This window comes from Cucumis sativus, chromosome 6 (genome assembly GCF_000004075.3).
Source record: "Cucumis sativus cultivar 9930 chromosome 6, Cucumber_9930_V3, whole genome shotgun sequence".
NCBI lineage: Eukaryota > Viridiplantae > Streptophyta > Magnoliopsida > Cucurbitales > Cucurbitaceae > Cucumis > Cucumis sativus.
Genome location: NC_026660.2, coordinates 30,548,568 through 30,566,289, shown reverse-complemented (window position 1 = coordinate 30,566,289; position 17,722 = coordinate 30,548,568). Strand labels below are relative to the sequence as shown.

Genomic DNA, 17,722 nt, shown 5'->3' with positions numbered 1-17,722 from the left:
CAACTAAGTTTGATTTGAAATTTGAAAAACGAACTTGAGTTCGTGTTTAATATACCTAAAAATTGCTCTGGACACATTTAGGTCATGTGTGCGCATCTTATTTTTAAATGTATTTCAAAACATTATATTCTTGATGTGGACGATGTCTCGTTTTTAAAGTTTATTGTTGTTTATGAGTGTATCTACACGTAACTATGACGTTGAAAGAGTAAAGTTCTATTGTTCTTCACATTTCTTACTTTAAAAGACGCTAGTGGAATTAGGTAAGGACTAGCGGAAACATATGCACTCACCTCTCATGTTATTGATTTTTATACTTTAATATTAATTTTGTAGTGACATGATTTAATATACATTAAATAACGTGTTTGATGTGTCCCACTCTCACAACCATCAAGTCGTGGCTTTGAGTCTTGCTATTTGAATTTTTTTTAGTGTGTTTTATAAAATTTGGTTTGTTTGAACGGGGTTCTTGTAAATTTTGTATATTATTGAGGATGGAACCACTTCAATTCAACTACTTCTCTTTGATGTAAAGTAAAAAGTAGTTTATAAAATAAAGAATAAATAAACTATAGACTTTGTTTTGCATGACCAATTGATTTGATAGAGAGGAATAGAAAAGTGAAGTTGCTTAACTGCAAAGCAATAATAATCGTCATTATTACTTTAATCCTTTCAATTCTTATGTGTCATTTTGTCCTCATTCATACTTATATCCAATTAATTAGTTGTTGCAAACCTTTTGGGTCCCAATTAACAAAATTAAATATTAAAAAGTGTGATTTCCATTAGGTTTGTTCATACAAAGTAGACCATGATTAATGTGAATTTATAATAGTTTTTTTTTTAATGTATAAGCATTAAACAATATTTAATTAAAATGTAAAATATATTACTCTCATACCCTACTAAAGTCTTTAATAGAAAAAAAAAACTGGTATATGGTTCTGTGAGCCACTGTGCCTTTCCACTTCAATACAAAAATATTACGACTTTGTAAGTGAAAAAAGGCCCAGTAAGCTTGATATATAGCAAAGGCCCAATTATAAATGTACAAAACTTGTGGGCTAGGCCCAGTTTGTACTAAACGCAAAAAGAGCCCAATTTCTTTTTTCTTTTTTCAATTATGGAAATTATTTATCTTTTTTGCATTTAAACAAAAAACAGAAAGTATTTTCAAAGAAATTACTTATTTGGAAGTCAACTTCAGTGATGAGAGAATTAGAAGTTCTGACAACTGGGTTCATGATATATACTCAAAACTAAATAGAAGAAAGAGATATAGGCAAAAAAATTATAGCCTCTACAACGTACTTATAATGAGTGTGAAGTTTTTATATTGAAAAGGAAAGAATTAATGACTAAGATATCATATCTCATGCCTTTATTACATTGCAAGTCATTTTCATATTGTAACTAAAAGAAAAGAGATGATATTTTGATAGAAAAAGAGTATTATAATCAAAATTAAAGAGGATGATTTAATTAGTAGTTGGGCAGCAAGCTACTCACTACTCTATCAGAGCCTTCTAGAATAAATTGAAAATAAATACTATATTATAAAAATGAATGGTTTTTAGTTTTTCTGTTGGGTGTAAACAGAGAATCACATGTGGTTATTGCAACACCACAAAAGCCACAAATGGTTTTGTAGTTTATGTATTTCAAACAAATTAAACCAACAGATACTATCTTTTTATCATCAGTAAAACCAATTATTTAGTGTCTCCTTATGTTTACTCAAGAAAAACAAAAAACAAATATGAGGTGATAATTACAGTTGAAAATAAAATAAAATATTTTTGTTATTTTATTTTTTTAATTTTGCCAAATCGTGTTTTAAAAGATAACGTACTTGAATGCTATACAACACGTTTTCCTTTAATCAATCAAAAGTAGCATTCAATTATATAGATGAATCAAACAACAAGAAAAGTCATCAATAAATTTCAAACTTATTTGATATACCATATCATATATGTCATGCATGCATTATATAAATTTTCAAATTCATTGAATCTAGATTTAGTGTATTATTTATCAAATGTCTTTTCTAAATATATGGTTAATGAATCTCAGTTTTATCTAAAGTATTTTTTTAATTAGGATTTAGATTTGAATTAATTTTTGAAATTAATCGGCCAAAACACATTTAACTAATCACATCAAACACAACTATACATTTAATTAATTTTTGTTTCAACTTAGAGTAAGGGATAGATGGGAGACGACGAGAGGGTGGGGACATGAGGTTTGATGGTATATATATGTGAAAGTTTAATTTTTTTTTTCCCTTCAAAATGTAGATTTTATATCACTTAGCTATAGGTTTAATTCATTTTTCTTAGCATCTTCAATGCCCTATGGCAGAATGTAAGATAGTAAATTCATTAAATCTTTCTAAAATTTAGGCTCCCCTAAACATAAATGGAATATTTGGTAATTTATTAGGCTCTCTCTAAAATGGGGAGAATTCTAGCTAGTAATTTAATATAATAACAATAATGGTAAAAAAGTATTCTTAAAAACTTGAGAATTCTATTTGGAAAAAAATATATATCAAATTTAATAAATCTACGCAGACAATTAACATAACAACTAAAATAGTAGTTTTCAAGTAAATTTCAATTTGAGCTTAATGATATATATTCACATAGGACATTGGTATGTGTAATTGGGGATTTGTGATGTTGAAGAAAGGTTGATGTGATGTGACAATAAAGAAGCAGGTAGAAGACCCCTCCCCTCCCTACGAAGGGGTGTCCAATAATGTAACACCATACAATAAATAAATAAACTGAATAACCACTTCTTCTCATTATTGATTCTTTTATTTACTTCTCATGGCATTTAATAATATCAATTGCTGCCACCGCATCAGATATCCTATTCAATTCACCCTATCTTTTTCCCTGATCAAATATATGTATGTTTCTTTTTTTAGCAGTTCAACACATGTTAACGAACTTCCTCTATCCATTATTTATTTCCTGCAAATATTTTTATCTCAGTCAGAGAACATAAAGACTAACCTATAAATAAATCTATAATTTCACAAAAATATAAAAAGGTTGGGAGTTTAAGTTTTAGAGAGTAGCAGTGGGGTAGGATACATAAATCCGTGGTAGATATTTTCAATTTGAATTTGTCTACCATGTGGATGAGAAACTTGAGTTGGCAACAACAGGTTGTTTGTTTAATCTTCATCTAACATTACAATTTGTAAGGGATAGATTTATAGAAATATATATAGATCAAGTATGGCATAGGGAACTCATGATGGAGCCTAAAGATAGCTTAGAAGACTAAGGAAGAGAGCTTAAAGAGAGTTCGTATAGTAGCTATGAAGAAGTCTAGAGTGAGTTAGAGACCCATGAAGAAGCCTAAAGTGTGCTTAAAAAAAGCCTAAAGCAAACTTAGAATAAACTATGAAAAATTCAAAAGTGAGGTTTAAGAACTTATGTGAGAGCTTATAGGTAAGAACTCTTAGGAAAGCTAGAAGGAGTATCGAGTGAGACTAAAGGACTCATGATGAAGCCTAAAGTGAGCTTACATAATCTATGAAGAGCATAAAACAAGCTCAAAAGACCTAATAAAAGTTTAGAATGAATCTTTTACAAGGAAGTTCAGAAGAGTAAGAAATAGGCTTTAAAGACCTATAAACTGAAACTTAGAATGAGCTTAGGCGACTTAATAAAAACCAAGTCTAGATCAAAAAGTTATTTAGACGATTTATTAGTGAGTATAGATGGAGATCAAAGGACGAGCTAAGAGGATCCATAAAGAAGCTTAGAGTGGTACGAATACATAATGAACAATCCATGAATCGAGTTAAAAGACTAAATCTTCTAAAGGAATATGTAGTGTGCATCTAAAGTTCCAAAGAGCTTACATGCATAATTATCAAAACTCATAAGTTGATAATATACCTCCGGCCCTGTTCCAAAAATAAACTTCTCAACTACCATTCAAATTTAACCATTAAAAGCAGACCACTTGGACTGCTGAAAGTTTGAATGGCGAAATTAATACTCAAAAGTTGAGATGGGAGCTGTCAGGTAGAAGGATAAGAAAAGATTACGCTTGTTTTGTTTAGAAATCAGGATGTCATCATTTCCAAATTTATTGGCACAGCACATTCCACATATCTCAAAATTTTCATCAACCATCGTTTCATTTCTAGAAAACTTCTACTCATTCTATGTATTTACACCTTTCACACTATATATAAATTATAAGGTTTCAATGTTCTTTGGACCCTACTCCATCAATGAATACTTTATCATTTCCCTACACAAACTTAAAAACAACACATTTGATCACCACATAATCATTCTTCTTCAAATACCAAATAAAAGCCAATTCGAAATTCAGAAGTACATACCTCTCCAGTCCTCCACTTTGTCTTCTTCAGCACTCTCTCTGTTTTGTATAATAGAATTTGTTCTTTTAGTACCTGAAAATGTCGCACCCAATAAGCCAAGCCAACGAGAACAGCCCCTATGGAGAGCTAACAAGGGAAGAATTCTACAAGAAACACAATGTTACACACCATGAAAGCTTCATCCTCAACGCACAGAAGATGAAGATCTTCACTCAATCTTGGCAGCCTGATTCTGACTCAAAGCTCAAAGGGGTTGTAGCCATGGTGCATGGCTACACCTGTGACAGTGGCTGGATATTCGAGCTCACTGGCATCGCCATAGCCAAACTTGGGTTCCTCGTTTGCTCCCTCGACCTTCAAGGCCACGGTCGCTCCGAGGGAGCCCCTGGTTCAATCCGAGATATCGAACTTCTCGTCCTCGATTGTACACAGTTCTTCGACTCTATTCGAGAACAGCATCCAAACCTCCCCGCTTTTCTCTACGGAGAATCTCTAGGCGGTGCAATTTCAATCCTGATATCCTTGAAGCAAGAGGGAGTTTGGAACGGAATAGTGTTAAACGGTTCCATGTGTGGAATCTCAGCGAAATTCAAACCCATTTGGCCATTGGAGAAGCTTCTTCCAATAGCAGCGTCTTTAGCGCCGTCATTACGGTTGGTGATATCGAAGCCCGTAGCAAGCAAATCATACAAAGAGGAATGGAAGAGAAGATTGGTAGCAAGAAACCCTAATCGGCGATTTTCAGGAAAGCCACCAATGGCAACAGCATTGGAGTTTCTTCGAGTGTGCGAGTACATAAAGAGAAACTGCCATGAAATCAGGGTTCCATTGCTAATGGTTCATGGAGAAGACGACGTGGTTTGCGACAGCTGGTCGGCGAGATATGTGTACGAAGCGGCGGAGAGTGAAGACAAGACGTTGAAGGTATATCCCGGAATGTGGCATCAGTTGATCGGAGAAACGAAGGAGAATGTGGAGGTTGTTTATGGTACTATTTTCAACTGGTTAGTTGATAGGGCGGAGAAAGCTGACAACACCACCACCACCAAAAATAACATAAAATAAAACGGCAAAGAGATGGATTGTGAAGTTCTTTTTCCGTTTCTTTGTTTAAGAACTCCGTTATGAATTATGATGTAATAAACAATACGTTATTTTTCTTCTTTCATAAAAGAAAAAAAGTAAAAATAAAAAAGACGTAATGTCATTTGTTGCTTTATTTTTTTCTTTCTATAGTTTATTTGTCCAAAAAAAAAAAAAAGGACAAATCTATTAATTTATACAAAAACAATAAGTAATCTTTTTTTTAAAATTAATGCATGGTATTTTCACGTCGAAACAAAGTTAAGTGAGAAAAGTTAGCTTAAAATTATAATTCTATGAAGTTCTTGTTATTAATATTAATGATAGTTGCATGATGAATGGATGGATGATGATGTAGTGTAATGTGTCTATTAAATAAATAATTGTTGAATTATAGACAAAGGAAAGGAAACAATGAAACAAAAACCTCTAACAATTATGGTGAGGATCGGTTTCTTATCTAATTCGTTCGTCATTTGAAATCAACTAATAAAAGAAAAAGTATAGAATAAGGTTGTGAACAATTGTATTTTAAAAAAGAGTAGGCTTTAATTTGCCTTTGTTATAAAAAGTGTATATAATTTAATTTTTAGCCTACCATCTATTGCCGTTCAAAATCAAGATAATGATATTGGAATTGTTGTTGTTGCAATAGTGTACTGGTACGAAGTTAATTAATTAAAGTAATTGAAATTTTCACGAGTAATTCAAAGATATAAACAAATACTTTCCTTTTGATTCATTTCTTTTTTAATGGATAACTAATTGCATCCGTGATAAAGGAAAATGAGATCATAATTTCATTATCGATAAAGAAAAATTTGTGGTAGTAGCGTAACATGAAATAATAATTATTAATTATTGTTTGTTATTAAAGAAAACTTTAAAGTTAATAGGATCATATCAACTAGTATGATTTGCATACGTTATTTGATGATAAAACAAACTCTTCCGATGAAGAGTCCAATCATGATTACTTTCACACTATCAATCAATAAAGTTTCAAAATGAAGTATTTGCACATGAAAGGTTGAAATGTCAAAAGCCATATTAAAAGAAAGTTTTGGTTTTTCCAAAAATGTGTTGATGTGCAATCATTGGTTTACTGTTTGTCCACCTATTCTATGTTCGTCACAGATAGTGAAACTTTTAGTTTGATTTCATTATTATGTCAAAAACAATAGTAATTTATCACTATTTATCTATAGTATAATTTCAAATATTCAAAGACCTAATAGTGAGAGAACTAAAATCAAAACAACATTGATAATCTAAAGCTAAAACAAAACAAATTAAATGAAAATTGTTCTCAAAATCTTAATCTAATTTTAAAAACCCTTCAAATGGAATAGAATTTCATTAACTTTTAAAAGAAAGACGTAAAATGATTTGAAGTGAAATTTTATAAATTAAAAACATATGTACCAAATGCATTTCACATCAAATCTCACTTGCAAGTTGCTGCAAAGTACATCAAAGTAATGTAATTCAAAGGTTGATTAAAATGAAAGTGTCTAAATCAATAAATGTGAGTGTGAAGATATTTTTGACGTGTGATTGAGAGTTGGAGTGGGACAGAGTATTCCAATTATTTTGTTTGTTATCAACTTCCACCATCAATGGTGATTGTGAGATTTGAACTTCTCAATCTCATTCTCACATGTTTATTTCACATTATAACACTTTTTTATTATGTGACATTTTCAAAACCTGCAATTTTTTTTTTCTTTATTTGTTTTCCCATACACAAACATTTCTTATATTTTCATTTCACTTTGTTTCAAGACAAAAGTCAAGAAAGCTATATTTACCTATATTACAAAACCACCATCACAAATATACCATATTTACAAAATTTCGTTGCAATTGTGAAAAATTGTAAATGGGAGAATGGAAAAAAGGATAACATGCTTTATTCGATCAATAAAGAAAGTCTTTCAACTTTTCTATTGGAATTCCCACTGGGAAGAATCTAAAAATGATTTCAAGTTAACTGAAATCAGAAGGCGTTCTTCCTTGACTTGGCTTTTGGGGATTCATCAGTTTCGTTTCAAAGGGTGCTACGCAGTAATCGAAGATGAGATATTACCTCGTTTCGAATTGCGTCTCTTTTGAATTTTCCCATTGAAGTGACTGGAAATGGCTTCCCCCACTTGATAAACTCCTTTGGTACTTTGAACCTTCAAAGGATAAAAGAAGATTATGGACAGCAAAATGCAAGGGAAATGTCATTCTCAAGTCAAAAGCATATCAAAGAGAGAAGTGGGGTGAGTAGTTACCCAGTTAAGTTACATTTCATGCAATGTTCACGAAGAATTGCACTAGATAGATGCTGCTTAATCTTTCCACGAAGAAGTTCATGATTGGTTTCATACCATTGCCAGTCCTCTTCTAATTGAACACAAGCCACAGTCTTCTCTGTCAAACGAGAGTCAGGAATGCCGATCACAACACAGCGTTTAACTCCCGGATGTTGCAATAGAATTCTCTCCACCTACAGTACCAAAACAGCTAGAGTCTAAAGTTGAACTAAATTGCGATTAATTTCAATGTATTTGTGATCACGCATCAACAATCACTCCATATGTGAGTCAACATGTAATCAGCTTTCAAAAATCTCAAGTGTTACAAACAGAAAATAAAATGAATCTACCATTGAATAAATATATAAAATCAGGATACGGCTACCAAAATGATTTACGAGTTCAACTTCCTCTTTACCATCTCCCAGTATTCAAATGCCCAAAATTAGTAGTTAAAAATTAGAGAAATTCATGTATGACATCTTGTGGAAAGGCATGGATAAATCAGTGTTTCAATTTAGTTAACTGGACGTTACCTACCGGCCTATCTCGAAAGCCGACCTGGGGGCGGGAAATTTAATAGTCAGAAATGCCATTGGGTTAGAGATAAGTGGACGGGCATAATTCCATTTAGGGGGAAGTGGTGGATAGTAAATAGACCCATAGCAACGATTATCGGATTCCCCTAGCAAGGCTCCAACATGTCTTCCTTTTTAAACAACAGCCACCTAGGGCTTCCACCAGTCGACCATCAAAGGGGTTCCGACTTCAATGTGCAAGAGACCAGAGAAAAACCTTCACTATTTTGAAGTTTGGAACTTCCAAACCGCTTAGATCAAAGGGGCTTTCAAGGAGGATATGATATCAAACGAGTTCAAAAGAGAGAGAAAAAGAAAAAGAATTTGAGGAGTCTCAGGGTCCCAAGGACCACAACTTGTCCTCTTCCACCCTAGTTTATCTGATTCACCAGCCCAAGTCGACTTTGTAATTCTCCATCGAGAGGCCTCTTTTCCAAACCTAATTCTCATCCTCTTTCATCTTATTTCAACAAGCAGCAACGGAAGCATTTTTCTTCATAGAAATAGTGAAGAGTTCTAGGAAACCATGTTCTAAGCTGTTCTAATCTACCCAACGATCCTTCCAAAGTCTGATACGATCCCCGTTGTTAGCCTCAAATGTAGCAAATTTTAAGAGTCAACATTCTCAGCTATATCTAACCAAGGCCTTCTAACGTCTTTCCTAGCCCCATAAATACTAAGTGATCGCCTTCTTCCAAAAAGTTGTTATTTTCTTGAGAGAATCTTTAAAGCCATTTAAAAAATAGAGCAAAGTTTTTTCTCAGTGGAACAGTGAACACCTTGGAGAGGGTGGCCAGGAAGATGCTTAATTTGATAGGGCCGTAAAGTATTTATTTCTGCTATTGATAAAGCTAAAACTCAAACTTTCATCGATAAATAATTCCCAATACACGTTATTTCTTAATGTCGAGCTAGTCAAAAGTCGATTCAGGATGAGGGTGGCCTGGGCAAATTCTTCAAGAAATCTAGCAATCCCAGCGTTCTCTTCTTTACTACCATTTTCTTGACCAACTAGCTAATCAGACATGATCCCTCCTCTCAAATAACTAAACACATTTCCAGTGCCGATAAGAGATCGGCCCAACATGCATTCAATAGCATCGTGTTGGAGCACAGTCTTAGTAGAAGGCAGCAGAGAATCTTGATTACATTCTTTAGAGTACTTTGCCTGCGAAAAACGGATTTGCTTCTTTCATGAGTTTAGTGTTGAGTTGGCTAGACATTGCAGTTGTAGAGAGATGATTGAAAAGTTATTTTTCCACTCTCTAGGGAGAACGGAAAGTTTTTTAGGCAAGCAAGAATATGTGCTATTTTGTGGGGCTTTAGAGCGAGAGGAACAATAGAATCTTTCAAGGGAACAAGCTTAATCCTTTTGAATGTTGGTCCCTTGCTAGACTCCTTATTTCTTTATGGGCTTTAGCCACAAAGCTTCTTCTTCTTCTTTTTTTTTTTTTTTTGAAATCTTTCTTTCCTTTTTTTTGTGTAATCGTTATCCTAGCATTATTTTGCTTCATTGGAGGCCTTTCTTTCAGGAACCTCTTCGTTTTTGTGGGCTTCATTTTTTCTGTCTGTGTATTCTTTTGTTTTTTTCCTCAATGAAAGTGTGATTATTTTTTTAAAGAAACTAACAAAAATAGAGCAAAGATTCTATTTTTGTGAAGTTGATGTCCAGCCTCCCACAATGATATTTGTTGCCCACTCCCACTTGATTAAATGCATACACTGTTTATAGTCTCCACCATCCCAGAGAAAGTTTCTAACCAACTTATCCATTCCTTTGTTGTGTTCAGAGGGGATTTTGAGAGAGAGAAGGACCCTAGCAAACTAATTATGAAAATAGCGAGGAAAAAGGGTGGGGGAGTAAAGTCCTTGGTTATCACTAATACAAGAGATCTTCTAGCTTCCCTGACCAAATCTCAAAGAAATAAATAAAAACCCAGCATGACCGTATTGACCAGAAAAGACCTCCACTGCTACCAAAAGGAGGATTCAAGATATACCTCCCCATTTATCATGCAGGCCTGTTCAAATTCAAACTTCCAATAGAACCTGGAAGCATGGGATGGGTTAGAGGTTTCCATACCTTTTGAAACTAATTGAATCAATGAGATATTTTATTTCCTATTCAATAAAAGCATGGAAAACCCCAAAAGAGTGCCCAATCAATCTGAGTTAGCAAAAGATGGTCCATCTTGTTAGCCAGAAGCCTATAATCTACCACTTATTCTTGTTAATAATATATTATCCAATATTTCCAATAACAAGATAGATAGCATAAATAAAATGCTATAGTTCTACTATTGTTTAATCAACTAAACCATACCTACATTTGTCCAATGCTTGTGAGCTTAAATCGACTCGAGATTTATGGGAGGCCCTCATTTCATAGACACGGCTTGTCTAGCACTCTCACAACCAATTCATAAAATTCTGGACCTCAATTTAGTGTTATGTAGCTAACTCACCAAAAAGTTCTTGCATATCTGGTTTTTGTTTCTTCTCAACTCTCTTTTGTCGATGACGAGCATTATATATAGTCTTCATTGTGCTAGCATTTTGAGCATCACGACTCTTCAATGTACTCAATATATCTTTAGGACGGACTGATGAGTTAGACAAGTTCATCAAAATCTCATTCTCTTCTTGCGATAACCTCCCTGCAAATGTATGTCCTTCCATGTTTTTATTTGCAACGTGATTATGTATTCCACAGACTACTTTTACCATCCAATCATCATCAGTGGTCAACTTTTGTCCTTTCAATAAAAAGGGGCATCCACATTTTTTGGTTCCAGTAAGCTTGCGTGCTCCTTTGTCTCCTAAAACTTCCAATTTTGACATCCTTCTATATCTCCCACTTCTCTCACACCCAAAAGAAATTCTAGGCCTCCTACCATTCACGCCTGCATCAGATGTCTTTATGACTATAACCAATCCCTTTCTCTTTCCAACCTCTCGTGTCCAATTAATTAGAGCTTCTCGACCTTTGAATATCTGTAGAACAATGAAATTATGATGAAAATCATTTACAGTCAGCACAAATCATTACATCATAGATCAACAAATCTGAATGTCACTTAACTTACCTCATTTGTGGTAAACTCATTTGTGTAATCTACTTCACAAGATGAATCAATATTAGTGTAACTAGTAGAAGAATTCCCCTGCAATAGTTAAATATGGTTTAATCCCATTTATTAACCAAAATTTTATTGGCTTTGTCCAACCCACACCCATACATATGCTAAGTATTAAACTTAGCAATTTCTCAACAAGATAAATTCATAAATATATACTGACCATACAAAGACACTTAATACTATTGTGCTCTTCTCAACTGCTAGAGTGGAAATTCTTTTTCCTTTTATTTTTTATAATGGAGGGTGGGAGGGGAAAGGGCAGAACTGCTTTCATTCAGATGAAAGAAAGCAGAGAAAGGATATACAAATACAGAGGCTTGAACTAAATGAAGGAGCCTCCAAAAAGGTAAATTAAAAGGAGTTCTGACTGCTTACTAACAAAGCAAAGAAAAACCATGTAAAATTTAAACTAATTGATGTAGGTCTGTGTAGGCTCGTGTTTATATTTATCTCCCAGCCATCTTTATTGTTTACTGTTTCTGTTTTTCTGTACTTCTCACTGTTGACATTTTTGTTTAACCGTTGTTGAGGTTAGGAATATAGCCGCACTTAGTTGTTTTAAGCACGGCTGGGTGGTGCGTCTCTGTTATGTTAATTGTCTTAGGATCTGTAACAAGATTATATCCGGTAAATAAAGGTTTGATTTCATATGTAACCCAACTTTACATTTTCATGAGAGGCATTCAAATAACCTCCTTGATCTCTTTAAACCTTCAAAATCCCTCAGTTTTCTCTCAAGCAAAATAGATTAACAACAAGCCAAAGATACAGCCTGCAAAATAGTGTCCTATTCGACAACTAGATTAATACAATTATCAAGCTTCCATATATGCTCTGCAATCAATGCAATGAAATTGCTTCCATCGGTGAGAAGATTAGACAATTCTTTGTTAGAGATCAAGATTCAAATTATATAGGATGCTGTTAATATTTTCTTTACGAAGTTTTCAAACACGTTGAATTTACAAACTCTAAAGAATTAGTCCGTGTTTAGGCCAAGCAATAGTATATCTATAGAACTTAACAACTAAAAAGGGAGGAAAAAACAAAGAAATGACTTTCAAGTTCACCAAACTTTGAATGAAACTATTTATTTCGTTCTGGTTTCATATACCAGTGTTTGCTTGTCCGGTTATAAGCATAAATAGTGCTGCAAAAGAAAATTGTTAGGTGAAGACAAACGAAAAAGAGATTAAATCAACGTAGGTAAGACTAAGAGGTGTCTAGAAATTCTCTAATGATGCTACCCAGATAAAAGGAAATAATGATACCTCCTCGGGGTAAATGTTCTCTCCACCACTTTTTATTCTGCCATTTGATCGTCCAACAAGCCACAGATTACCATTATCATCTATTGAGCCAATATCGCCTGTGTCAAACCAAACGTCATTGGCATCATTTGATGGCCTTGCAGAAATTTTATCATAGTACCTAAGCATTAAATGTGGTCCTCTTGTTAAAATTCTCCCAACATTAGAAGAACCATCCAAAGAAATCTTTATTTCTATGTGAGGGGCAGGCTTGCCAACACAAACACCCTCTGGTTGATATACTGAACGACATTTTGAATGCTCATAACTCTGGAAGTGTGGAACAGAAGTTTCTCCCATTGGATCGCAAAGCATCAGGAAGGTCAATGATGAGCATGTCTCAGTCATCCCTGACAGGTAAAAAAAAAGAAGCTGAAATATAAGATATAAGAAAAACATAGGAATTTAAAACACCTTTTAAAAAAGTAAAATAAGAAAATAATGAGACCCAGATCAACAGATTCAACAATTTATTTTACACTACATGCAAAAATTCCTTTCCTACTAAAGCAAACACATTGTTTTAAAATTGTTCCAATAAATAAACGGTATGAAATTTAATCTAATCTAATCATCTTGGAGAATTACAACCCAAAAGGCTGTTAACGGGGTGAGAGAGCCAAGCCACTTAAGTACCACATTGGTTATCTCACTCTAAGCAATGTGGGACAAAGGCATCCAATACTACCTTGGTTCCTAACAGATTCATAGCTCACAAGAGGAAAAGATAAGATACAAGAAACTAACCGTAAGCTGACACAAGCTTAGCTCTAGGAAAAATGCCCACGGCATCTTTGATTAGCTCTAATGGTAGCCCCCCACCTCCATTTAATATCTTCTTCACACTTTCTCTTGTTTTGCCATTATCTCTTTCCCTGAAATTTGTATAAGAGCTAAGTGAGATAATTGACACCTTCACAAACCATAGCACACCCATGCCAGTTTCAAACGGCCAAGAAAACCAAGCTTCAGAGTAGTCATTTTGACATAAAGACCAAACAGTCGAACTAGAGGAAACATCACCTTGTGGATTTTGCAAGGTGGTAGATTTGCACAGAACAATTTTTAAGAACAGTTGAAAACAAATTCATTTTCTTTTCCAGAAAATAACACAATGAGAAATAGTCAAAGAAGAATATTTATCCATAAATAGAGCTCAGAATCTATGAGACTAGGAAACCAAAATGTAACAACTTACAAATATTTAAAAAAAAAGTTAAAAGAACGTAAAGTTAAAATTACATTAAATTAAAACTACTTTTAGAAACAATGTTTCATTAAATTTCTGTTCTAAAAGATAGATGAGCATTTTGACAACTGTTCACAAACAATGACCTTAAACTTTTGACGATTCTTTTTCACAACAAAAATTCCCTTTGAGAACTAAAATTTCCTTAGTTTTGATACATTACAAATGCCTTTCAAGAGAATAGACATGAATACATTTTTCAAGAATGGTCTCTTTTTCTTTTTTGAAAGAAAAGAATTCTTTTAAATGAAACAAACATCAAGAGAAGTAGGATAAGTCCAACAAAGCACAAATAAAGACACCTGATTAAAGAAACTAAATCAGCCATCATCGCTGGGACAGTGATTAAAGAAGTCACACCATATAGATCTATTGCTTCAACAGCAGACTTAACCTCAAACTTAGGAATTAATATATGGCGAGCTCCAAGCATTAGCATGGCAATGGCTGATGACAAACCACCGATGTGACACAAAGGAGCAGTATGTAAATAAACCTGAAAATGTGACACTTAAAACCATCAGGGTCATTTCTGCTTGAACTACTTGAGCTCTAGAATTCATCCACTGAATGCCTCTTCAAGGAATATACTAAGACTTTTGTATGCTTAAACCTAATGGATAGAGCCTTCATATATTACAGAAAAGCATACATCATCCTCACTATAACCAACAATAGCAACTTTTGCAAGGGTCTGTACAATCAGAGCCGAGTGTGTGATAGCGACACCCTTTGGCCTTCCAGTTGTTCCTACAATGAATAAGACGGTCAAAACAAATCAGTGAGTTCTAAACTCAGGGGGCAAACTCTTAGCTTTAGATAACACCAGAATAAAGTCTACAAGAAAAGTCATGGGTGCTTCAAAATGCTTTATATGAACCAAACTACTAAAAGAAAAATGTCAGTTCTTGCCACAAAACTATCTAGAAGGAGTGCTGACAACTTTGGCGCTCAATGTCACTTCAACCAGCATGTCATAAAAAGAAAGTGAAGTCGAAGCAAAACACAGACCTGAAGTAAAGCATATTAGAGCTACACCTTCAGGTGCATGGAGGAAATTTGGAGGCATGTTTATTACATAATGCTTCTTCAGTTCTTCAGAGGTCAATGCTGACAAGTTGTAGTCGCATGCATTAGAAAGGTTGATAAAGTAATCAAAGAAAGAAACAGAAAATTGAAAAATAGCAATTAGCACATTAGTTTCTTCTACTTTGCTTTGTATGGAAAAAAACCAAATACACTACACACCTCCCCTTGTCTTGTCATAACCCGGTAGATGGGAACCAATGAAGACATGCCATCTCAAGGAAGGTATGTGATTGTTTTGAAGCTTTGAATACCATTGACAGCCGCCCTCATCGATAACCAACATCACTGGCTGCACGGCTACCATTGCAGATAGTGCCTCTTCGAAGCTCTACACGTCGAAAAAAGTATGTTCCACGCATGTCAATTAATGGCAAGAGCCAAGAAAAACTAACAGAAGTAACAGAACAAACAATTTGCAGATATATTGAATTTTCAGGTTCGGAATCAAGTAGGCTATTGATCGTTTTATTTGTGCCACGCAACCCTTTGAATTCAGAAATCTCAACAACAAACATCTAGCACGTTCATCAAGCACCGAATGAAAAAGAACAACTCATCAAACTAGACACTCCCTTCAAAACCGAATACCAAAAGATGTATAGCACAAAGTTCTTCTACATACAGAAATTCATGCATGCAAGCGGAGATATCAACGTGACTTCCAAACACAAAAGCAGAAATACGCACTGAGAGGCATCATTACTGTTATATGCAATTACGCATGTACTTCCACAAAAACCATTCTACATTCAACACGACAAAAACTCAACATACCCATCTGTAATTCAGAGGAGCAGCAATGGCGCCAACAAATGCAACCGCAAGCAACCACTCCAAGTACCAATCACTGCCAGCTAGAAAACTCAAAGTTACAATTCCAAATTGAAGAAAACTATAAAGCAGAAAGAGAAAAAGAACCTGTTGAAAGCAGAAATGACAACAACATCTCCCGGAAGGAGACCGAGATCAAGCAGGCCTCGGGCGAGCGCGAAGACGCTGTTGACGAACTGCTGGCCGGTCTGAGGTCTGTTGGCGGCGAGGGTGAGTGGGGAAGGTCGAGGTGCGGTGGCTATGCGGGTGAGGCACTGGCAGATGTGAGGGAGAGAGTAATTGGTCATTTGGGAAAGTTGGGAAAGTTGGGAAAGTTGGGAAAGGAGGGAAGAGGTTTGGTTGGTTGGTTGGGCGTCGATTGTTTGAAACTCACATGGCTGTGGCGTTTCAATGGTCACCGCCAAATCGGAAATCTGATGCTGCTTTTTGATTGGGTGGTCACTCTGCTACTATCACACACCACAACGAGATTAATTCATTTTTTCATCCACTCTTTTTTGCTCTTCGCATGAGACAACGGTCAGCCCCCAACAAATAACAATTTGCTTCCCACTCTCTTTTTTTTCTTCCTCTTTTATCCTTTTCACATATAAATATATATATATAGATATAGTCTTTCTTTTTTTTTTTGCTTATTTCTTAATTTCAAATTTGGTCCAATAATTTTCAAATAACGTTTTAATTGATTCTTTACATTTATCCTCGTTATTGAACTAAACAACAGATAAATTATTCTATATAGTTTAAATTATAGTAACTTATCGTTATATTGTTTTAGTTTGAGTTATAACAGTAAATGTTTAAGTTATAAATTATTTTAGTTTAATTTAAAAATAAAACAACAAACGTTGTAGTAAATAAGAAGACAGTTAATATAAAATAATAAAAATCATAACAAGTAGTAAACACCGTAGTAAATATAAGTTTTGAATCAATAGTGTTGATGGTTGTTAATTGAAAACTACAAAAGGGTATTCAATGATTATTACAATTTTAGATAGTTTTTGTTCAAACAAGATCTAATAAATTTCACCACAATAAAATTATATATATATATATATATTTGAGAGTATTTTTTTTAAAATAAAAGATAAAATTTTTAGATTATATAAATAATAGTAATTGATATCCTTGGGTATCAACATAATTCATAAAAGAATATAACTGAATATCAAATGTTTATTATTGATAGAATTTGTAAATATTTTGTCAAATTTGCTATTTTTTACAATTCTCTAAACTAAAACGGTGTTATAATAAAAGTATTAGGACGAAAGATAATAAATAATAATGTTTTAAAAGAAAAAAATAACTAATTATTTGGATTTCTTTCATCTCTCCACTTGATTGGAAAAATAAGAAAGAAAAGTCAAAGGTAGGCAACCATTAGTAGGAATAACCTCACTAAAACAATTAATTAAAGATTGGTAATGTTAGTCAGTGATAAATGTAGTATTTAAAGTTTAAATTAACTCCCTTAATTATTTCGTGGAATTTGAGGGTGTAAATGTAATTAAATATACAATTATTTAATTAACTAAACTACATTATTTTGTTGTACGATTGTAAAGTAATAATTAATAATGTCAATAATACTAAAATTATTGAACGCAATCCTAGAAGAGGTTTAAATAGTGTCAATAATGGACCACCTTTCAGTTATTGTTGAGTTAGATAGTTGGAAATGATCCGATTGTTAAGATGAAAAATATACAATTTGAGTGTACCAATAGAATGTCGAAAGATGGCTTG

The 17,722-nt window shown here is 33.8% G+C and overlaps 1 protein-coding gene across 6 annotated transcripts; it reads right to left on the bottom strand.

Annotated features, from left to right (window-relative positions):
• Window positions 1-7,248: 7,248 nt before the first annotated feature.
• Window positions 7,249-16,519, bottom strand: LOC101212842 (2-succinylbenzoate--CoA ligase, chloroplastic/peroxisomal). Of its 6 annotated transcripts, none has more exons than XM_011660021.2 (12): window positions 16,058-16,518; window positions 15,914-15,986; window positions 15,299-15,467; window positions 15,062-15,160; window positions 14,703-14,800; window positions 14,353-14,546; window positions 13,549-13,676; window positions 12,763-13,151; window positions 11,438-11,515; window positions 10,817-11,345; window positions 7,750-7,964; window positions 7,586-7,650 (listed from the first exon to the last, which is right to left on the bottom strand). In XM_011660021.2, exons 1-11 carry the CDS (start codon window positions 16,255-16,257, stop codon window positions 7,930-7,932), a joined length of 1,992 nt encoding a protein of 663 aa, XP_011658323.1. In that variant the 5' UTR covers window positions 16,258-16,518; the 3' UTR covers window positions 7,586-7,650; window positions 7,750-7,929. The 6 variants fall into 6 exon arrangements, with proteins under 6 accessions (XP_004134568.1, XP_011658323.1, XP_031742987.1 ...); XM_031887127.1 differs by having other exon boundaries at window positions 15,914-15,993; window positions 16,058-16,223; XM_031887126.1 differs by lacking the exon at window positions 11,438-11,515 and having other exon boundaries at window positions 16,058-16,519.
• Between the last annotated feature and the right edge of the window lie 1,203 nt (window positions 16,520-17,722).